Source organism: Gasterosteus aculeatus, chromosome 11 (genome assembly GCF_964276395.1).
Source record: "Gasterosteus aculeatus chromosome 11, fGasAcu3.hap1.1, whole genome shotgun sequence".
Taxonomy (NCBI): domain Eukaryota; kingdom Metazoa; phylum Chordata; class Actinopteri; order Perciformes; family Gasterosteidae; genus Gasterosteus; species Gasterosteus aculeatus.
In genome coordinates this window covers 9,881,717-9,903,835 of record NC_135699.1, presented here as the reverse complement: position 1 = coordinate 9,903,835, position 22,119 = coordinate 9,881,717, and the positions used below count along the sequence as shown (strand labels likewise).

Genomic DNA, 22,119 nt, shown 5'->3' with positions numbered 1-22,119 from the left:
AGCTGTGTGACTCTGGGCCTTGCTCAGTAATATCTTCCTAAGTTTGTTCATAAATTTGTCCTTGAGTACATTCTGTGCATGAGGCCCGATGTTTTCTAATGGGATTTTTCATCATCCACATATCTGTCTTTAGATTCATTCTCCCATTGTGACACGTGATTCCAACGCAAAAATAAACTACATATTTAAGCTGCATCATCTACAAACGGCAACGTTCTGTCTCTTGGAGCTGCGTTCACACGCACAATGTTTAAGAGGAATACCAAAGAGCCAGTAGCCCTCAGTAGCTCATAGGAACCATTGAAATGTCCTTAGAGGGTAAGCACAGGTTGAATTAATAACATGCATTCTAGCCCTGATCCTTCCAGTTGGGCCGTGGCCCCATTGTGCATGCCGACTCACTCCGTGTGTCTCTCTCTCCTCCCTCCAGAGTTGAGCTTTGTGGAGTTTGAGCCATGTCGGCAGACTGGTCCCAGGTACGGTTCAGAGGGCGGCCATCAAGTGACGTTTTTAGGATAATAGATCTAAGAGGCAACTAACCAGTGGTGCAGCTGACCTCGGGTGCTTGTTCCCCTCCCCTGCACAGTAGGGGACTGACTTATGTTACATTCCTCTTAATTGTGGATAATTAACACTGCTGTGTCTTCTTAATCATAGTGTTAATAGTGTCTGTGAGAAAAAAAAAAAAGGTTTTAAGCAATTATCGTGCTCTGGTCTTTAGCCTTTGAGATTGGTGGGTTAAGTCCAGAATCAGAAGAAAAGTATGACACCCGGTTTGTTTCACTACTTTCCTGTGGGAACGTGAACATGACGTTTGGTCAAAAAGTAAGTAAAGGATCACCCGGTGGTTACAGTGGTGAAGGGAGCCTGAATGTATGCACCTAAATTAGTGTCAGTCAATTGTATGATTCAAATTTCAGTGGATGTTTTTTCATGATAATGTCTGAACTAAAATTTGCATGATTTGGTGCAGACGGTTTCGGCACAGCGTCTAAAATGACACAGTCCTGCTTCCAGCTTCTCGACCAGCAGGGAAATATATGCAAATGCATGATCATGACTGATCTACACTTCCTCCTGCACCAGTGCCCCTTTGTTAATATGAATACATTTGAGACAGGAAGTGGGAAAACAGGGAGAGGTTTCCTAACAGCGTGATTTTACAATGTGTTTATGTAAGATGTGACTCAACTCCATTTTGATTATGTGAAGCATGAGAGCAGGCAAGAATATATCCTGTGCTCCAGTGCCTATCTTTATTAATACTTGATTGAATCCTAAATATCAGATGGAAGTACATTTATCCAAGCCTAGGTGTTCTTTTTTGATCAGACCGGTTTCCCCAATGGATATAATTTTCCTTCAAAATGTTAATTTCATAATTCTGCTTGCCCTGGTGACACTGACACCATTGTTGATATAGTTGATGTATCATTGAGGTGTTTGATTAAATATCATGTAAATGTCCTTACATGTCTGCAAAGGCTTCCACTTCTAATTGTAAAAAACGATTTGCATTGAATATCTCGCATGGAGCGCAGACCACTACTGCCTCGCTCAACAAAAAAAGAGGTAGAACATCTGAGTGACACTGTTCTCTCGTGGTAATTCCAACCACAATTAGACAAAGGATCAATCGGCCTTTTGTCTTGTGTTCACCCGGGAACAGAACATTGGGATCTACTGGCCTACGCAGAGGTTCGAATTCAATCAGCCACTCAGTAAAAGCATCAATCTGAATACTCTGTCACATACTCACACACAGGCCTACGGACACTCTTTTGGTGGTCTATAACAGTCCGGCTATGTTTCTTGGTATTATGATACAGTATTTTAATTCTTTTATTAGTTTATCTGTCTTTTTCATGTCATCAGTATTGAGATGTTTCAGATTTTCTATTTGTTGTATTTTTTCATGTCTTCTGTTGCAGATTCATGTTTATTCGGTTCGTCTGTGAGGATTTAGGGCTGTCAAATTGTTGAGTGTTTGAGGGCTCTCTGGAATACATTTTGTGCCATTTATGAACCCTTTTTAGGAATCAGCATTAGGTGCTGACTTTACCCAACACAACCTCCTCATCAGTGTTTTCTGTCTTATTCAGTTATACCATTTTAAGCAATCGCAGCATTTAAGTCCCTGAGCGTTTCAGGACTTTGGGCTGTATAGGGGGGCACCGGGCCTTCTTAATGAAGAGGTTTGCTCATGACATCCCAGGGATCCTCCCCTCCCGGCGAGCGTCAAAGTCACGCCACTTCACACAACTTATAAATGAAATGCACACTTCTGTTCACGGCAAAGAAGAAGTTCCCCACACAGGTAAGTGAAAATCATATAGGTGTTACCACTTCTGAAACGCTCGGGTTAACTAGATTTTACTAATTTGGTTGACAATGTTTGTGTCTCATTAAGTAGTTCAATCAATACAGGTCATTAAATGAGAGCACGGACAGCTGGATATTTATTTCATAAGTTTGACATTATTTGCTGGGATTAATTAAATGTATGGGTAAGATTATGTAAACAATGGAGAATGTTTAACTCCATTTTGACAGAATGTTACAATAAGAAGTAGGTTTCCTCTCACCTTATGCTACTTCAAAATCAGGGACTGGACATATTTTTAAAAAGGATCTTTATGCATTAAGCACGTATTGATTACTCAAATGGTCTATTACATCTGCAGCTGTGAAAGGGTTGTTCATTGTAGAGATTTTGCTTAAGTCTTCAAAGATTTTTAGGCTGAATTTATCTGTATTATTACTTGAACTACTAATCTCAAGTACAAGAAAATTATATCACTAAAATTGTGTTCTGCGTGTTAATATTTCAACATTTTTTGTTTATTTGCCTGAAGAAAAACCCAATTGATTTGAGTCTGCTACCTCCAGGGACGGTCATCTTGGCAAAGAGCTTCACTTGTGTGATTGGCCCCACAGGAGTGTGTGTGGCCTAAGGTGGAGCCGTCAGCAGAGCGAGGTGAGAAACACCATCCACTGAGGGAGCGAAGGTCCGCATTACACCAAAATAGGTCCCTTGATGGCTGAACAAGGAACAATCACAGCCTCCGGCTCCAGTAGTCCATTCCGTGGAGGGAGCTCCGAAGAACTGCATGTAAAAAGAAACTCATGCACATCAGCCCGACTCAGAACCGCTGACAATAATCCTGTAGCACAGAGGTGTGGTGGAAGGTGGGGCAAGGGGGTCCAATATAAAAAACGTCCACTTGTGGTCTTCTTTTGAGACAAACAATGGCCCAGGACATCTCTAATGGTTTCCTTCATGTCCACCAGTTATTCCTTTTCTGGTCTGCTCTCTGGGTCAAACCTGTGCTGTGATTGTTTTTCATGCTGATAATTTATTCTCACAGGGTTTAATATTATTTAACATGCACGATTAGTTAAGCATTGCTACTAACAGAGCATGGAACATTGACCATGCAGATTGGGCCCATCAGCTTCACATGGAACCGCTGACAATAATCGTGCAGCGTAGGAAAAAAGATCACAGGAAAATACATGCAAATTCCTGACCAGTGCTGATCTCTTCTGCCTCGTGCAGAAGTGCCCCTTTTCTAACATTAAAACTTAAAGAGGAAATTGAAAAAGAGCGAGAGATTTATATGGACAAGTCATGTAAAAATGTTCAAGTGTCTTTTTATAATAACAGTTGATTTAATGATTTAATCCTAAATATAATTTGTATTAAGTAGTTGAGTACGTGTTTATCCAAGATAAAAGGTTATATTATGTTTTACGCGTTTGTGATTCATTAATGCCAGAAGATAGCTTTAGGAATAGCTAAATATTTAATTGCATGTGTAAAATGAATTAAGGATCAGTTGCTCTTTTATGGTGCAGTGAAAGGGCGGGACCTATATTATTAGTCCCTTAGGCAAGTTTGTTGTCCCTGCATACATGGAGCCACTTTTCCCAGAGAAAGGTCCTCACAGACAAGATAACAGCCTGAAGAGAAGCCCTGACGGTGTTTGTTGCGTGTTTTTGTTTGTCTTCGTAAAGCGCCTCGGTGCACTCTGGGGCTACTCTAGCTCTACTTTAACTTCTCACTTAAGGACTCTGATGAACACTGTTTGACTGAAACATTTCTACTGAGCTAGAAAACGCGATCCGAGTGCGAGTCCCCGTGATGAACACTTGCCTTCATAAGGAAATGTGCCTTGTTTGTGGGTGACCGTGTTAAACCCCCTCACCAACATTCTCATTATTCTCCCATCACAGTCCTTTTGCAGAGACGGAATAATGCAGGGAAACGCATCTTCGCCTCTGAACTCAACCTCCCTCCCGACGCCACTCCCTCCCAACACCACCGCTGACATCAACGCCACAGTGAAACCGTTCAGTGTGTTTGAAGGGTGCGAGCATCAGGTTGAAGGCATTCTCTTTGGCCTGACCGTGCAGAGCATCAACGTAGTCGTGGGAATCCCCGCCAACTTAACGGTCCTCGTGATCCTCATCCGCAGCCGTAAGAACCCCTCAACTTCTGACATCTTCTTGGGCTGCCTTGCTTTCATGGATTTCTACTTTAGTACCATGACCCCCCTCAGCTTCCTAAACTTGTACTACTGGCACAGCAAAGCGGTGTGGTTCGCCCTTAAGTTCTCCTATGGGGTGAAAGACACAAGTGGGCCACTGTTTCTGTCCTGCATTTGCCTCGATCGCTTTGTGGCTGTGATCTTTCCAGTCCAGTTCGGCCAGTTCAAACCCATCAAGTACAGATTAAGCCTCTCTGTGCTGGTGTTGTGCCTCACCTTTGCATACTCTGCAGCCAAAACTGTGGGAGGCCTTCCCAACTTCGAGAAGGTATTCACCTTTCAGATCCTGGTAGCATTTAGTTGGATGATGTTGTGCAATGTGTGCGTCCTGTGGGCCCTGAAGAAGTCCCGCGGTGCAGGGAAAGACGGGATGCACCCCATGAAGAAGAAGGCCTTCAAGAGGGCGCTGTCTCTCCTCTGTATCATTGTGTTTAACTACCTTCCACCTGTAGCACTGTTCCCTTTTCAAGACCACTATTCCCCTGAGGTGTTTCGCTGCTATGTGCAGCCTGTGGGCTTCGCTTTTGTCAACATCAGCAGCACGATCCAGCCGATTGTTTATCTGTCCCGGCTGGAGAAGCTGCCTTTCCTGCCGAACACCTGCGTCCAAAAGTGCTGCAACTGTTTGTCTGCAAAGAAACACAAAATCTCACCTGTACAAATCTCATCTACTTAAGTTCAAGAATATATATGTATATCAATGGTGGTGGAGGTTCAGTTTAGCAGAAGAGCTGCGTGAGAAATACGCTGATGCAATGCAACTGTACATTCATGTTTCCTTTTTGTGACTTGTTTTTCATCTCTTGTGCATTTGTTTTCCAAATAATGAATATAAAAACATCAAGAGTCAACGAGTGAAAAATCCCCATTTTAATTCAATATCTTCATGAACAGATGATGTTCATGGAGATTCATTTGTACAAACGGTATTTGGTGATGTTTTCAAAGTGGTCTGATAAAAACCTTCCTTTACAATTCTTGTTTGGCTTTGGCGCCATCGTGTGTACAACACAGAAAAACACTGAGCTATACAGTATCATTGGCCCAACTATGGTAGTTACAAAATAAATATAAACCAGACTATGGCTTGATCAATATTTGTAATAAAATGTGGCTGTGTGAAGCTTTGAATTGTACATCCTAGTTTAAACACTAAATTACTATTAACTTTTAAATTGTCTTAACCTCTCCCAGAAACCACTATTTTGTTATGTCAGCAACATTTGAGATGAATTTACCTAATACATTCTAATCTTCATGTAGGTCTGAGGTCCGAAGAGGTTTGCACTACATTATTTTAATGAGCACGATCGCCATACCCCGTAATAGATTGGTAATGGGCTAAATTAATTTAAATTCAAGAGCATATTTGAATACATACCAATTAGCTACTGTTTTCTGCAACATTAATTTGTCTGAAAACAAATCTTTAGGACACCTATCCTCTAATCCCTCCATGTGCGACTAAAGTTCATGGTGCGTAACTGCACAACAGTATAATGGATTTGGATGTGAGTTGCAGACAATTCAAAAGATCATTAAATAAAGAAAGCTCTTGAAACAAACTAAAACCCACTTATGAAGAACCCTAAAACACAAATGAGCTCTCTCCTCTTCCTCCAGTGAAAATGTATATTTAGTCAGCATTATTATCACTTTTGCCATTAAAGGAATTGTTCTACATTTTGGGAAATGCGCTCATAGGTTTTTGAAATCAAATCAATTCAATACAGCCTAAAATCGAACCTCTCAGTCTGCACACCAGAGCAAAATGACTTAGATAATTAATACCTTCCAAAGCAAGACAGCAAATAAGTTACAGAATAGTCCAGCAGAAATATATACATACAGAAATAACCTACAATTTCACTCATGTGGGCCTATATGATCATGCGGTCCGAACGTACACAAAATTGCAACAAATAATACACACTTGATGCAATAGGCTACATGCTGGTGGAGCCTGCATCTTGACCTAATTATTTTTATTTTTAGGTAAGGAAAAATAATTATTCCATGAATTAAGATAAAATATAAATGTGACAATATAAAACTCTATATGCAAGTAAACGGAGCATTGTTTATCCCATTAACTTGGGCCTCCAAAAACAGATGAAGCTGAAAAATAAATAGAAATACCTATATTTACCTAAATACAGATTCCTATAACATAACCTGACTGTAGTTGGATCTCACACTGCACTGATACGCTCTGATCAATGTTGCACTCCAATAGCAATTGTATTCATTGTGGATATAAGCGTACAAAAACTGTAATCAACCCAAAAGGGCCTTTGTCAAGTGCCAGTTATTTCTGGAAATTATTTTTCTTTAAACAAACTGTGTTTGTCTGTGTTCTTCTGACGTGGATGAATAGCACATGGATGGATAGTTTTAGTAATGCCATGTTATTATCACACACTGAATACAGAGTCTTCTTGCTCTTTGTGCATTTAAAACCTGAATTGTTAATGAAGTCCTGCGGTTGATTCTATAATTGGATCCAGTGACTGCTAAATGAAACTCTGGGCTGTTTCTTTGTTAGTTATCTAGTTAACGACCATAACTATGGTGGTTACTGCATTGTAATGTACTTAGAAAGCCATAATTGTGATAATGGGTGAAAAGTGTGCAAGAATCCCATTAAAAGGAGTGAACTGAGCAGCTGCCCAGCCAAATGTCTGTTCATCCTCTGGAGCTTAGCACATGCATTTGATTTCATTTGTGTATTCAAATTAGACCAAAATCTCCACTGATTTCTAAAAAAATAATCTGTTAAACCTACAATGATAAAGTGTTAACCATAAGTGATGTCCTTGCAAAATTTCTGCACATATTGTTTAAATGGAAGGTCTGTTTTTTGTTTCTTCTCTCTCTCTCTCTCTCTCCCTCTCTCTCTCTCTCTCTGCTTCGTTCCAGGTCCACATCTCAAGCAGGATATAGATTGAGCAATGAAGGTTTCTGCACGGTGTGTCCTTGTATTCAAGACTTTCACTGCTCTTTAAAACTCCTGCTGTCTTTTTCTATTGTCCCCATTACCCACTTAGGATTCAGTTACAGCCACATCCATCTCTCACAACCATTACAGGGCAGCAGGCTTAAAAACACAGAACAACCGTGTGACTCTGGGCCTTGCTCAGTAATATCTTCCTAAGTTTGTTGTTAAATTTGTCCAATTCCTGTGCATGAGGCCCGATGTTTTCTAATGGGATTTTTCATCATCCACATATCTGTCTTTAGATTCATTCTCCCATTGTGACACGTGATTCCAACGCAAAAATAAACTACATATTTAAGCTGCATCCTCTACAAACGGCAACGTTCTGTCTCTTGGAGCTGCGTTCACACGCACAATGTTTAAGAGGAATACCAAAGAGCCAGTAGCCCTCAGTAGCTCATAGGAACCATTGAAATGTCCTTAGAGGGTAAGCACAGGTTGAATTAATAACATGCATTCTAGCCCTGATCCTTCCAGTTGGGCCGTGGCCCCATTGTGCATGCCGACTCACTCCGTGTGTCTCTCTCTCCTCCCTCCAGAGTTGAGCTTTGTGGAGTTTGAGCCATGTCGGCAGACTGGTCCCAGGTACGGTTCAGAGGGCGGCCATCAAGTGACGTTTTTAGGATAATAGATCTAAGAGGCAACTAACCAGTGGTGCAGCTGACCTCGGGTGCTTGTTCCCCTCCCCTGCACAGTAGGGGACTGACTTATGTTACATTCCTCTTAATTGTGGATAATTAACACTGCTGTGTCTTCTTAATCATAGTGTTAATAGTGTCTGTGAGAAAAAAGGTTTTAAGCAATTATCGTGCTCTGGTCTTTAGCCTTTGAGATTGGTGGGTTAAGTCCAGAATCAGAAGAAAAGTATGACACCCGGTTTGTTTCACTACTTTCCTGTGGGAACGTGAACATGACGTTTGGTCAAAAAGTAAGTAAAGGATCACCCGGTGGTTACAGTGGTGAAGGGAGCCTGAATGTATGCACCTAAATTAGTGTCAGTCAATTGTATGATTTCAATTTCAGTGCATGTCACGATCAGGTGTAGGCAGAGGCAGGACTCAAACGCAGAGTTTTGAAAACAAAAGGTAATTTTAATAAACCCAAAAAATCCCAAAACAGCAGGGGGGAAAACCGCAGACACGGACCAAGAAGTCACAGGCAAGACATTCACGAGCACGAACTACAAGGGACAGGAACAGACTGTCATGGCTGAAATGCACTGGGAAAGTGCAGGTGATTGGACACAAGTGGAAACAATCATGAACACAGCAGACAATCACAGAGGATATCAAGGCAGGAAGTGAAGTTAACCCAGGAACACCAGAGGCATGAAACTACAAAATAATACAAGAAGTGAACCCAAACCGGCCCTAAAAAACCCTAAAGGGCGGGCGGAACTGGCAGAGGGCAGACAAGGGGCGGGAGGGAGAGGACCAGGAGACGAGGGTCAGGCAGCCGGGGAGCCTCTGGGGGTTGGCCGGCTGCAGGACTCGGGGTGACGGGCGGCTGCAGTTACTCGGGGTGACTGGCGGCTGCAGGACACGGGGTGACTGGCGGCTGCAGGACACGGGGTGACGGGCGGCTGCAGGACTCGGGGTGACTGGCGGCTGCAGGACACGGGGTGACGGGCGGCTGCAGTTACTCGGGGTGACTGGTGGCTGCAGGACTCGGGGTGACTGGCGGCTGCAGTTACTCGGGGTGACGTGCTCGGAGGCGCCGGCCGCAGGACACGGGGTGACGTGCTCGGAGGCGCCGGCCGCAGGACACGGGGTGACTAGCTCTGAGGCGCCGGCCGCAGGACACGGGGTGACGGGCTCGGAGGCGCCGGCCGCAGGACACGGGGTGACTAGCTCTGAGGCGCCGGCCGCAGGACACGGGGTGACGGGCTCGGAGGCGCCGGACGCAGGACACGGGACACGGGGTGACGGGCGGCTGCAGTTACTCGGGGTGACGGGCGGCTGCAGTTACTCGGGGTGACTGGCGGCTGCAGTTACTCGGGGTGACGGGCTCGGAGGCGCCGGCTGCAGGACACGGGGTGACGGGCTCGGCGGCGCCGGCCGCAGGACACGGGGTGACTAGGTCGGAGGCGCCGGCCGCAGGACACGGGACACAGGGTGACGGGCTTAGAGGCGCCGGCCGCAGGACACAGGGTGATGGGCTTAGAGGCGCTGCCCGCAGGACACGGTACACGGGGTGACTAGCTCGGAGGCGCTGGCCGCAGGACACGGGACACGGGGTGACGGGCTTAGAGGCGCCGGCCGCAGGACACGGGGTGATGGGCTTAGAGGTGCCGGCCGCAGGACACAGGGTGATGGGCTCAGAGGCGGCGGCCGCAGGACACGGTTCACGGGGTGACTAGCTCGGAGGCGCTGGCCGCAGGACACGGGACACGGGGTGACGGGCTCAGAGGCACCGGCCGCAGGTCGCGGGGTGACGGGCTCGGAGGCGCCGGATGCAGGACACGGGGTGAAGGGCTCGGAGGTGCCGGCTGCAGGTCGCGGGGAGCCGGCTGCAGAACCCCCCCCCCACCCTCTCAAGTGGATGTTTTTTCATGATAATGGCCGAACTAAAATTAGCATGATTTCGGCACAGCGTCTCAAATGACACAGTTCTGCTTCCAGCTTCTCGACCAGTAGGGAAATATATGCAAATGCATGATCATGACTGATCTACACTTCCTCCTGCACCAGTGCCCCTTTGTTAATATGAATACATTTGAGACAGGAAGTGGGAAAAGAGGGAGAGGTTTCCTAACAGCGTGATTTTACAATGTGTTTATGTACGATGTGACTCAACTCCCTTTTGATTATGTGAAGCATGAGAGCAGGCAAGAATATATCCTGTGCTCCAGTGCCTATCTTTATTAATACTTGATTGAATCCTAAATATCAGATGGAAGTACATTTATCTAAGCCTAGGTGTTAAGTTGTGATTTTTCTTTTTCAATCAGACCCGTTTCTCCAACGGATGTAATTTTCCAACAAAATGCAAAATTCATAATTCCGATGCCCTGGCGACACTGACACCATAGTTTAATCATTGAGGTGTTTGATTTCATACCATGATGTTGTGCCATTTATGAACCCTTTTCATGAATCAGCATCAGATGCTGACTTTACCCAAGGAAATTACCCACAAGTCATTGCGATGTGACGTCAAACGCGGGCTTACCAGTGGAGGGAGAGAGAGGGAAACAAACAGCACGTGTGAGTTCCGTTGGGAATATTACATTTACACCTAAACATTGAGGATTCGATTTTAAACAAAAATCAAGAAGTCAGAGGATATTTATTTATTCATCAAATATTTAATTTGGCAGCTGTTGTGACCGAAACCAGTAAATAGATCTGGACCGGTCTGAACTTGTGAGGAAAGCACCCTGAAGGACTTCAAAAACATTATAAAACAGTGTTAAAATAGTGTGTGTAAAACGGTATTTTTTACATTTTTACAGGGATGTGATTTTTTGCAGTAAAGTAGTATTTACATCCTTCAGGGCCCGTACAGACTCAGACATTGAACCCTATACCAGGTGACTTGAGTAAGTCCCTGAGGGATCAGGGTTTAAGACCTAAGGGGAGGACATTGGAATAGATTCCTTGTGTTTCATTTTGTGTCATGATGTTAAATATAGACCCACAAATATACAAAACATGTTCAAGGTAACGTGATCGTCGCTGCAGAATGCCGTCTTATTCAGTTATACCATTTTAAGCAATCGCAGCATTTAAGTCCCTGAGCGTTTCAGGACATTGGGCTGTATAGGGGGGCACCGGGCCTTCTTAATGAAGAGGTTTGCTCATGACATCCCAGGGATCCTCCCCTCCCGGCGAGCGTCAAAGTCACGCCACTTCACACAACTTATAAATGAAATGCACACTTCTGTTCGCGGCACAGAAGAAGTTCTCCACACAGGTAAGTGAAAATCATATAGGTGTTACCACTTCTGAAACGCTCGGGTTATCATTAAGTGAGAGCACGGACAGCTGGATATTTATTTCATAAGTTTGACATTATTTGCTGGGATTAATTAAATGTATGGGTAAGATTATGTAAACAATGGAGAATGTTTAACTCCATTTTGACAGAATGTTACAATAAGAAGTAGGTTTCCTCTCACCTTATGCTACTTCAAAATCAGGGACTGGACATATTTTTAAAAAGGATCTTTATGCATTAAGCACGTATTGATTACTCAAATGGTCTATTACATCTGCAGTTGTGAAAGGGTTGTTCATTGTAGAGATTTTGCTTAAGTCTTCAAAGATTTTTAGGCTAAATTTATCTGTATTATTACTTGAACTACTAATCTCAAGTACAAGAAAATTATATCACTAAAATTGTGTTCTGCGTGTTAATATTTCAACATTTTTTGTTTATTTGCCTGAAGAAAAACCCAATTGATTTGAGTCTGCTACCTCCAGGGACGGTCATCTTGGCAAAGAGCTTCACTTGTGTGATTGGCCCCACAGGAGTGTGTGTGGCCTAAGGTGGAGCCGTCAGCAGAGCGAGGTGAGAAACACCATCCACTGAGGGAGCGAAGGTCCACATTACACCAAAATAGGTCCCTTGATGGCTGAACAAGGAACAATCACAGCCTCCGGCTCCAGTAGTCCATTCCGTGGAGGGAGCTCCGAAGAACTGCATGTAAAAAGAAACTCATGCACATCAGCCCGAATCCTGTAGCACAGAGGTGTGGTGGAAGGTGGGGCAAGGGGGTCCAATATAAAAAACGTCCACTTGTGGTCTTCTTTTGAGACAAACAATGGCCCAGGACATCTCTAATGGTTTCCTTCATGTCCACCAGTTATTAATCCAATCAATCCACAGATTAGTTCATTGATTCCAAATGTTATCTTCCTTTTATGGTCTGCTCTCTGGGTCAAACCTGTGCTGTGATTGTTTTTCATGATGATAATTTCATATTTTTTTAATATTATTTAACATGCACGATTAGCTAAGCATTGCTACTAACAGAGCATGGAACATTGACCATGCAGATTGTGCCCATCAGCTTGACATGGAACCGCTGACAATAATCATGCAGTGTAGGAAAAAAGATCACAGGAAAATACAAGCAAATTCCTGATCATGGCTGATCTCTTCTGCCTCGTGCAGAAGTGCCCCTTTTCTAACATTAAAACTTAAAGAGCGAGAGATTTATAGGAACCACTGGAGGAGACAAGTCCTGTAAAAATGTTCTATTGTCTTTTTATATTAACAGTTTATTTAATCCTAAACATCATTTGTATTAAGTATAAGTATTTATCCAAGATAAAAGGTTATATTATGTTCTACGCGTTCTGATTCATTAATGCCAGAAATTAGCTTTAAGAATAGCGGGAAAAACAGCTTTTAAAATCTGCAGGATTTAACCACATTTTTTTATTTCAGTAGTTTACTAACAGTGGTAAGTGAAGGTAAAATTACCATTTGTATTTGGGATCAGTTGCTCTTTTATGGTGCAGTGAAAGGGCGGGACCTATATTGTTAGTCCCTTAAGCGAGTTTGATGTCCCTGCATACAGGGAGCCACTCTTCCCAGAGGAAGGTCCTCACAGTCACAATAACAAGATAACAGCCTGAAGAGAAGCCCTGACGGTGTTTGTTGCGTGTTTTTGTTTGTCTTCGTAAAGCGCCTCGGTGCACTCTGGGGCTACTCTAGCTCTACTTTAACTTCTCACTTAAGGACTCTGATGAACACTGTTTGACTGAAACATTTCTACTGAGCTAGAAAACGCGATCCGAGTGCGAGTCCCCGTGATGAACACTTGCCTTCATAAGGAAATGTGCCTTGTTTATGGGTGACCGTGTTAAACCCCCTCACCAACATTCTCATTATTCTCCCATCACAGTCCTTTTGCAGAGACGGAATCATGCAGGGAAACGCATCTTCGCCTCTGAACTCAACCTCCCTCCCGACGCCACTCCCTCCCAACACCACCGCTGACATCAACGCCACAGTGAAACCGTTCAGTGTGTTTGAAGGGTGCGAGCATCAGGTTGAAGGCATTCTCTTTGACCTGACCGTGCAGAGCATCAACGTAGTCATGGGAATCCCCGCCAACTTAACGGCCCTCGCGATCCTCATCCGCAGCCGCAAGAACCCCTCAACTTCTGACATCTTCTTGGGCTGCCTTGCTTTCATGGATTTCTACTTTGGTACCATGACCCCCTTCAGCTTCCTAAACTTTTACTACTGGCACAGCAAAGCGGTGTGGTCCGCCCTTAAGTTCTCCTATGGGGTGAAAGACACAAGTGGGCCACTGTTTCTGTCCTGCATTTGCCTCGATCGCTTTGTGGCTGTGATCTTTCCAGTCCAGTTCGGCCAGTTCAAACCCATCAAGTACAGATTAAGCCTCTCTGTGCTGGTGTTGTGCCTCACCTTTGCATACTCTGCAGCCAAAACTGTGGGAGGCCTTCCCAACTTCGAGAAGGTATTCACCGTTCAGATCCTGGTAGCATTTAGTTGGATGATGTTGTGCAATGTGTGCGTCCTGTGGGCCCTGAAGAAGTCCCGCGGTGCAGGGAAAGACGAGATGCACCCCATGAAGAAGAAGGCCTTCAAGATGGTGCTGTCTCTCCTCTGTATCATTGTGTTTAACTACCTGCCACCTGTAGCACTGTTCCCTTTTCAAGACCACTATTCCCCTGAGGTGTTTCGCTGCTATGTGCAGCCTGTGGGCTTCGCTTTTGTCAACATCAGCAGCACGATCCAGCCGATTGTTTATCTGTCCCGGCTGGAGAAGCTGCCTTTCCTGCCGAACACCTGCGTCCAAAAGTGCTGCAACTGTTTGTCTGCAAAGAAACACAAAATCTCACCTGTACAAATCTCATCTACTTAAGTTCAAGAATATATATGTATATCAATGGTGGTGGAGGTTCAGTTTAGCAGAAGAGCTGCGTGAGAAATACGCTGATGCAATGCAACTGTACATTCATGTTTCCTTTTTGTGACTTGTTTTTCATCTCTTGTGCATTTGTTTTCCAAATAATGAATATAAAAACATCAAGAGTCAACGAGTGAAAAATCCCCATTTTAATTCAATATCTTCATGAACAGATGATGTTCATGGAGATTCATTTGTACAAACGGTATTTGGTGATGTTTTCAAAGTGGTCTGATAAAAACCTTCCTTTACAATTCTTGTTTGGCTTTGGCGCCATCGTGTGTACAACACAGAAAAACACTGAGCTATACAGTATCATTGGCCCAACTATGGTAGTTACAAAATAAATATAAACCAGACTATGGCTTGATCAATATTTGTAATAAAATGTGGCTGTGTGAAGCTTTGAATTGTACATCCTAGTTTAAACACTAAATGTCAACTAAATTACTATTACCTCTTAAATTGTCTTAACCTCTTCCAGAAACCACTATTCTGTTATATCAGCAACATTTGAGATGAATTTACCCAATATTACATTACATTACATGTCACTTAGCTGACGCTTTTATCGACAGCGACTTACAATAAGTGCATTCATCCATATGGGATACAAACTCAGAAGAGCAAGAAACAAGAAAGTGCAATTTCCTCAAATAAGCCAATTTTACAATTTGCTATAGAGATAAGTGGCTATAGAGATAACAAGTTCCAAGTACAATTTAAGTGCTACAATTTGTTAGTCTTTTAGTCGAGGTAGAGTCCAAAGAGATGTGTCTTTAGTTTGCGGCAGAAGATGTGAAGGCTCTCTGCCTCTCTAATATATTCTAATCTGTATGTAGGTCCGTAGGCCTTGAACAGAAGCCATTTTTTAATTATTAAGAGGTTTGCACATAACACTATATTATTTTAACAAGCACTATCGCCATACCCCATGATAGATTTTATGGGCTAAATGCATGTAAATTCAAGAGCATATTTAATACATGGACGTACCAATTAGCTACGCTTTTCTGCAACGTTAATTGTCTTGCAGTGCAACTAGCTGAAAACAAATCTTGAGGGCATCTATCCTCTAATCCCTTCATGTACGACTAATGGGATGTGTGTGTAATCTGCATTTTTTTTAAAGTTCATGGTGCGTAACTGCACAGCAGTATAAGTGATTTGGATGTGAGTTGCTGACAATTCAAAAGATCATTAAATAAAGAAAGCTCTTGAACCAACCAAAACCCACTTATGAACAACCCTAAAACACAAATGAGCTCTCTCCTCTTCCTCCAGTGAGCAATGTATATTCAGCATTATCATCACTTTTGCCATTAAAGGAATTGTTCTACATTTTGTGAAATACGCGCATAGGTTTTGAAATCAAATCAATTCAATACAGCCTAAAATCAAACTTCTCAGTCTGCACACTTAGATGATTAATACCTTCCATGTCTTCTATAATAGAAATGAATAGTAGAGCCAGTAAATGCACCAATCCTAATATAAAATGTTTTGGTATTCATCCAAATAAGACTGGTATCATATTTTCCTCTATAATTTTTAAAATCTTCGGTCCACTTATTGACGCAACACTGTGACAAGAACCTTCTCTGGCATTATTCTTAACGGATGGCTGCTCTGTGTATAAAAATATGGAAGTAAAGTTTCTGTGAACGTGTGTGAAAACGCATAAATAAGCATGTCATCAGCAGGGTCAAAGAAGGACACCGTCCCTTTGTCGTAATCCAGATGCACTTTGATTTGTTCGGGTGCCCTTGTGACCGAAAGTGTGGTGGGAGGCGAGGTCATTGCCCTGAACTCCCCGTTTCGGAAACACAGAGTCCAGAATCCGTTCTCGGGGCGAGCGGAGATCTCAGAGTTCCTCGGGACAGAAGAAGAGGCCGCGCCAAGGAGCCAGTCCTGATTACTTCCTGTCTCTACAACCCAGTGATGGCTTCCTGAGCCCAGTGAGGTCGCGCCTACCACTTCAGCGCTCATGTGGAAGCGCTCCGCGTTGTCGGGGCAACCGCTCTGCTGATTGGAGTAGCGGAGGGAAGTGAGGTCGTCAGACAGGATGAGGCAGGGGTGTGCTGTATTTGGGTCCAAAGTCACAGGAGCTTAAAGTCGGGATGCAAGCAGAAAGGTTGATTTGTTAAACACAGTATTTACGATTCCACTCTTTGTGCCCCTGAAGCTGAAGAAATAACATGTGTACTCACTGTAATCAATATGGTCCAGTATTTTCTCCCAGACGTTATACTGGAGGTTGCAGAGATGTTTGGCCACATCAATCAGTAACCCAGACATGTTTTCTGAACCAGGGGCTATGCTTCTTTCTCTGTGATACAACAGATATGTTACTCTGAGAATATGTGACAATCAACACAAAGATTGTAAAAAACTGTGTTCACCTACCTGTCCTGAATGGCTTTAAAATTCTGGAAAAACAGGAAAAACAGTCATGATGGGAAGATTTTTTTGGGGGGGGTTAATGTTAAGGTGACATACCTTTAATAAGACAATTTCATCTTCTTCCAGCTGCTCCTGTATGGCTGAGATGGTCTCTGTGACTGACTGCTCTTCTGCTGATTGTTCTTTAACCATATCCTTTATTCCTGCGATCTTCTCTTCCTCCTCTTTCTTCACAGCCGCTATTCTAGCCGACTCCTCTTGGTAGAGGACTTGATGGAGTTGCTCAAAGTGGCCCTTGATCCGTCTCTGTGTTTCCAGTGCTTGACTCTGAGCGAGATGATTCCAAATGGTTGGTCATTTATCCAGATAGATTTTTTTTTTTAAGTCAATGAACAAAACTGCTGTCATCTAATCACGGTTACCTTGATGTACATGGACATGTATGTAGAGGTCATGTGAATTCTTTTGAGGTTGTCCTCTTTAACTTGCAAGTTCTTGAGGGACAAAGCAAGCTCGTCCTGGAAATCAAGCAGGCCTCAGTCAGCAAAGTCAGCTTCAAAATGTTTCTGTACGTTGAGTGAAGAATCAGAACAGACTAGTAGAGCAGCATTCTAGCGCCAGGCGCCATCTTGAATGGCTAGTTGGTGAAAACAGTCATATGATTATGAGCCTTACCTTGCAGTCCAGCACCGCCTCATCTATCGGCGAGCAGTCGTGACTCTTGTGCAGTTTGGAGGTCTGGCACACCAGACAGATTGGCTGTTTGTCCTCCAGGCAGAAGAGTTTCAACTTCTCCCCGTGCAGATTGCAGTTCATCTTCTCGTCCAGCGCCGAACTCCTCCTGGCCTCCAGAAGGGCCTGACAGACATTTCTGAGAGCCAAATTGGAGGGAGGCTTGGCCTTGGAGGGTTTCTTCCTGCACACTGAGCACTCACGTAACCCTGTTTCCCAACAGCGATTCAGACAGCTCCTGCAAAAGCTGTGGCTACATGACAGCAAAACAGGGTCCGTGAAGATGTCACAGCATATTGGGCATGTGAGATCGTCCTCCGAGATAGACATGATTACCGGCTTGTCATTTGCAGTAAATCCCCAGTTCAAAACAGCATAAGTCCCAGAGGTTACGTCCTTAATAATTTCTCTGCCAATAGATTTTAGAATAGAACATTTCTTGTGCCTATTTGAACGAGTCTCCTCGGAAGCCTCAAAGCACACGAACAGTCCATCTACTGTTCTTGACAAAGTGGCAAATGCGCTTGATTTTTCCTGTGCATGACTTTTGTGGGAGTAACTTAAATCAGAAGCCACTGTGAAACAGGAAATGAAGCCCCATTGGCCAGTCGTTGGATAGCCCAACACGTGGTGGTGACTGCGTGTTTGGAATGTCATATTTCAGGATACGTACATGAGTGCTCCAGCGTTGACATCCATGTCAGCAGCACAATACAACACACTTTTAAACGCTGTGAACTGACTTGTTGATTTACAGCGTGGTCGACAATCGGCCATTTAAAGTCAGTCAGGGCAGTGAGGTAAAAACCACGTACTGCAACTCAATTCAATACAATACTCAATTTCATACATTAGTCACTGCAGCACCGTCGCTTGACTGTCTTCACAGTAAGGTTTATTTCTTTTAGCCAGAGCGTTTAACCCGACTGGCTAAACCAGTAGAAAACAGGTTTTAACTGCTAACAAGTAACTTTATTGTTAATGCACTGCATTCATAAATCCTGTTATTGATAACTGCTGTTTAAATTAAAAATTAAATTAAAAACAGGCTCGAGGACTCAAAGAAATGTTTTAATTTGTTGAAGTATTTAAACACAAGGTGCTTTTCCCCGTTGAGCTGCAGTGGAGGGATATTCACGGAAAAAGGGAAATCTGGATTGGAAGCGACACACCCTTTCGGCTCCTCTAGCTTGTTTTCTCTTATACAACAATAACTGTGTGTGTTGTTTTTTCCTGTGTGCATGTTCATGGTAACAGAACAATGGGGCCATTAAAAAGTAGTTTTAAAGAAAGTAAAGCAGAACTTTGATCATTAGAAATCAATCAAAACGTACAGGATCACGGCACAATACATGGCTGCACGTGGCCTTTCCTCATTTGTTTTTCCCTGTTTGAACATCGGGACACCAAAGCATTCACAAGACCATGAGCCAATATCAATATTTTCAGACGGATCCTTATTTTACATGTGTAACTTCAAAGTGAATGCACTCATGGTCTTCACAATAGACTACACTGACACAACAGTGCACATCAGTGTGGACGTGACCTAGTGCCAGTTCGTCGGTATAATGAGTATAGCGTCGATGACCCTCGCATCCTATCCGCCATTTCCACGGGTCTTGGTCCCTCCCTCTCTCCTCCGGTCTTTGGTTACCATGGCGATGACGTCACGTTGCACCACCGAGTCCGCCCAGTGGACGGTCTCTCAGAGGCGGTGCAGACTAATCCCCGTACGATCGACCGCAGGAACCTTCTTCCAGTGAGTCTTCTGCTTGCTCCGTGTGCCATCTGCTCCACTGTCCTCGTAGCCATTTTTCCACAATGCGTGAAATTGTGCATTTGCAAGCTGGTCAGTGCGGAAACCAGATCGGGGCTAAGGTATGATTCGGATTTCCTTTTTCTTTTCTTTTTCGCTTTGTCGTTCTGGTGAGACTTGCGCAGGACGAGGATCTCCTGCAGGAATTTTCTAGAACACCCCCCCCCCCCCCCCCCCCCAAATGTGTGGCTTCCACTCGTAATTGATGTTTGGTCAAATGAGGAAACATTTCTCTCTTAGCTGATTCGATTATTGATACGTGTTCTTCGTGCACGACAATACGATTCAATTAATAATTGCATGCAAAATAGTTTGCCGTTTTTGTGCCTTTTCAAACTATTTGTCTATTGTTATAGCAACGATATGAAGGAGGACGACCATATGTAGCCGTAGTAGTTCCACCCCTTCCCTTCTCCTCCCTCGCCTCGCCCTGTTTGACCCATTTATACCTATAGTTCTTTTCAGGCCAATTCCAGTGGTGAAACGCCGGATTTCTCAACAATTCCAAGTTGCTATTTGGTTAATTCGACATCTGTATGGTTACATATTTAGTCTAGCACAGTGGGTTCTTATATGGCATCGAAGATAGGGTCAGATTATTGCCATCTGCTCTATTACTCCAGAGACCGTCTTAAGACTGAAAGACTGCTCCCCCAATCTGCATTCAATTAGAGAATCTAAGTCCTTGCATGTTTTAATAACAGCTTAGTCTGCCATCTCAGCAACCCGGGTACTGTAATTGATTTTGTCATATTCCGTTATTTGTAAATAAAAAAAATCTTTGCCCATATTGACATCTTCCCCTCCCTCATCTCAGTTCTGGGAGGTGATCAGTGATGAGCACGGCATTGATCCCACCGGTACCTACCACGGCGACAGCGATCTGCAGCTGGACAGAATCAGCGTCTATTACAATGAGGCCACAGGTGAGCTGCTGAATCCACCAAAACACCCAACAGAGCTACCTGAGCGATCTCCCGTCTTCCCACCGACTAACCAGCTCTGCTTCCACCAGAAAGGGTTTATATCTACGTTTGGGATTTACATTAAACGCATCTTGCGCAACAAGCTTGTAAGATTTACAAGAAAATGACCCGTCAACCCATTCGGCCTGATTTCAGGTGGAAAGTACGTGCCCCGAGCCATACTGGTGGACCTGGAGCCTGGTACGATGGATTCAGTCAGGTCCGGTCCCTTCGGGCAGATCTTCAGACCCGACAACTTCGTCTTTGGTAAGCCACGTGAACACGTACCTATTCTAACATCCGTGAAAATGGCTTATTGTTGTTTCCCCACATCGATGAACTGTGACACTTGGCTACAGGTCAGAGCGGAGCTGGAAACAACTGGGCCAAGGGCCACTACACGGAGGGAGCCGAGCTGGTGGACTCCGTCCTGGACGTCGTGAGGAAAGAGGCAGAGAGCTGCGATTGCCTCCAGGGCTTCCAGCTCACTCACTCCCTGGGTGGCGGCACCGGTTCCGGCATGGGCACCCTGCTCATCAGCAAGATCCGCGAGGAGTACCCCGACCGCATCATGAACACCTTCAGCGTGGTGCCTTCCCCCAAGGTGTCGGACACCGTGGTGGAGCCCTACAACGCCACTCTCTCGGTCCACCAGCTGGTCGAGAACACGGATGAGACCTACTGCATTGACAACGAGGCTCTCTACGACATCTGCTTCCGCACACTCAAACTCACCACCCCTACCTACGGAGATCTAAACCATTTGGTGTCCGCCACCATGAGCGGGGTGACCACGTGCCTGCGTTTCCCCGGACAGCTCAACGCCGACCTCCGGAAACTGGCGGTCAACATGGTGCCCTTCCCCCGTCTGCACTTCTTCATGCCAGGCTTTGCGCCTCTCACCAGCAGGGGGAGCCAGCAGTACCGCGCGCTGTCCGTGCCCGAGCTCACCCAGCAGATGTTCGACGCCAAGAACATGATGGCCGCCTGTGACCCGCGTCACGGCCGCTACCTCACCGTGGCGGCTGTGTTCAGGGGCCGCATGTCCATGAAGGAGGTGGATGAGCAGATGTTGAACGTGCAGAACAAGAACAGCAGCTACTTCGTCGAGTGGATCCCGAACAACGTGAAGACCGCCGTCTGCGACATCCCGCCCCGCGGCCTCAAAATGGCCGCCACCTTCATCGGCAACAGCACGGCCATCCAGGAGCTGTTCAAGCGCATATCCGAGCAGTTCACCGCCATGTTCCGCCGCAAGGCCTTCCTCCACTGGTACACCGGCGAGGGCATGGACGAGATGGAGTTCACCGAGGCAGAGAGCAACATGAACGACCTGGTGTCCGAGTACCAGCAGTACCAGGACGCCACCGCGGAGGAGGGCGAGTTTGAGGAAGACGGAGATGAGGAAGTGGCTTAAACACTGCAACGCCTGGCCAGCTGCCGGAACCTCATTTAACTCAGCAATCCCCCCCCCGACGCCATCCCGTTCATCCCTGCCGCCATTTAGATTGCACTGTTGCTCTAGTGTTAGACATCGATGGGTACTGATAGTCAAGTTTTTTTGAAAATGTTTGTGTAGGTTGTGAATGCACTGAATTATTGGCATCCTTACATCTGTCCTCTCACTGCCGTACGGAAGTGATTTTAACTGTGAAGCCTTGAGATTGGAGGGTGAATAAAATCCAATTAAAGGCCACTTTCACTGCCTCTTGAGTTTTTGTTTTCAAATGATGCTTCTATTTAAACACTTCATTTGCATGGTG

The 22,119-nt window shown here is 44.7% G+C and overlaps 4 protein-coding genes across 4 annotated transcripts; 3 read left to right on the top strand and 1 right to left on the bottom strand.

Moving 5' to 3' along the window:
• The first annotated feature begins 104 nt into the window (after nucleotides 1–104).
• On the top strand, nucleotides 105–5,525 carry LOC144384524 (G-protein coupled receptor 183-like). Its single transcript, XM_078083676.1, has one exon. The coding sequence runs from the start codon at nucleotides 4,258–4,260 to the stop codon at nucleotides 5,224–5,226; it is 969 nt and encodes a 322-aa protein (XP_077939802.1). The 5' UTR covers nucleotides 105–4,257; the 3' UTR covers nucleotides 5,227–5,525.
• A 7,848-nt stretch (nucleotides 5,526–13,373) lies between these two features.
• Nucleotides 13,374–14,518, top strand: LOC120827283 (G-protein coupled receptor 183-like). Its single transcript, XM_078083669.1, has one exon. It carries the CDS (start codon nucleotides 13,424–13,426, stop codon nucleotides 14,390–14,392), a length of 969 nt encoding a protein of 322 aa, XP_077939795.1. The 5' UTR covers nucleotides 13,374–13,423; the 3' UTR covers nucleotides 14,393–14,518.
• A 45-nt stretch (nucleotides 14,519–14,563) lies between these two features.
• Nucleotides 14,564–18,122, bottom strand: LOC120827280 (zinc-binding protein A33). Its single transcript, XM_040190070.2, has 6 exons — nucleotides 17,516–18,122; nucleotides 17,263–17,358; nucleotides 16,937–17,167; nucleotides 16,844–16,866; nucleotides 16,648–16,766; nucleotides 14,564–16,545 (listed from the first exon to the last, which is right to left on the bottom strand). The coding sequence occupies exons 1-6, from the start codon at nucleotides 17,900–17,902 to the stop codon at nucleotides 16,007–16,009; spliced, it is 1,395 nt and encodes a 464-aa protein (XP_040046004.2). The 5' UTR covers nucleotides 17,903–18,122; the 3' UTR covers nucleotides 14,564–16,006.
• Nucleotides 18,123–18,868: 746 nt separating this feature from the next.
• tubb4bl (tubulin, beta 4B class IVb-like) lies at nucleotides 18,869–22,052 on the top strand. Its single transcript, XM_040190071.2, has 4 exons — nucleotides 18,869–19,453; nucleotides 20,209–20,317; nucleotides 20,513–20,623; nucleotides 20,716–22,052. The coding sequence occupies exons 1-4, from the start codon at nucleotides 19,397–19,399 to the stop codon at nucleotides 21,771–21,773; spliced, it is 1,335 nt and encodes a 444-aa protein (XP_040046005.1). The 5' UTR covers nucleotides 18,869–19,396; the 3' UTR covers nucleotides 21,774–22,052.
• Nucleotides 22,053–22,119: the final 67 nt, after the last annotated feature.

What these genes read in the sequence shown, in the direction of transcription:
- LOC144384524 (XM_078083676.1), top strand. Translation starts at nt 4,258, where the DNA reads ATGCAGGGAAACGCATCTTCGCCTCTGAACTCAACCTCCCTCCCGACG.
- LOC120827283 (XM_078083669.1), top strand. Translation starts at nt 13,424, where the DNA reads ATGCAGGGAAACGCATCTTCGCCTCTGAACTCAACCTCCCTCCCGACG.
- LOC120827280 (XM_040190070.2), bottom strand. Translation starts at nt 17,902, where the DNA reads ATGTCTATCTCGGAGGACGATCTCACATGCCCAATATGCTGTGACATC. An exon ending in ACATGTCCATGTACATCAAG is followed by an intron (nt 17,168 to 17,262) that starts GTAACCGTGATT and finishes CATCTCGCTCAG; the next exon opens with AGTCAAGCACTGGAAACACA. An exon ending in ATGAAATTGTCTTATTAAAG is followed by an intron (nt 16,867 to 16,936) that starts GTATGTCACCTT and finishes CTGTTTTTCCAG; the next exon opens with AATTTTAAAGCCATTCAGGA.
- tubb4bl (XM_040190071.2), top strand. Translation starts at nt 19,397, where the DNA reads ATGCGTGAAATTGTGCATTTGCAAGCTGGTCAGTGCGGAAACCAGATC. An exon ending in GAAACCAGATCGGGGCTAAG is followed by an intron (nt 19,454 to 20,208) that starts GTATGATTCGGA and finishes CCCTCATCTCAG; the next exon opens with TTCTGGGAGGTGATCAGTGA. An exon ending in ACCCGACAACTTCGTCTTTG is followed by an intron (nt 20,624 to 20,715) that starts GTAAGCCACGTG and finishes ACTTGGCTACAG; the next exon opens with GTCAGAGCGGAGCTGGAAAC.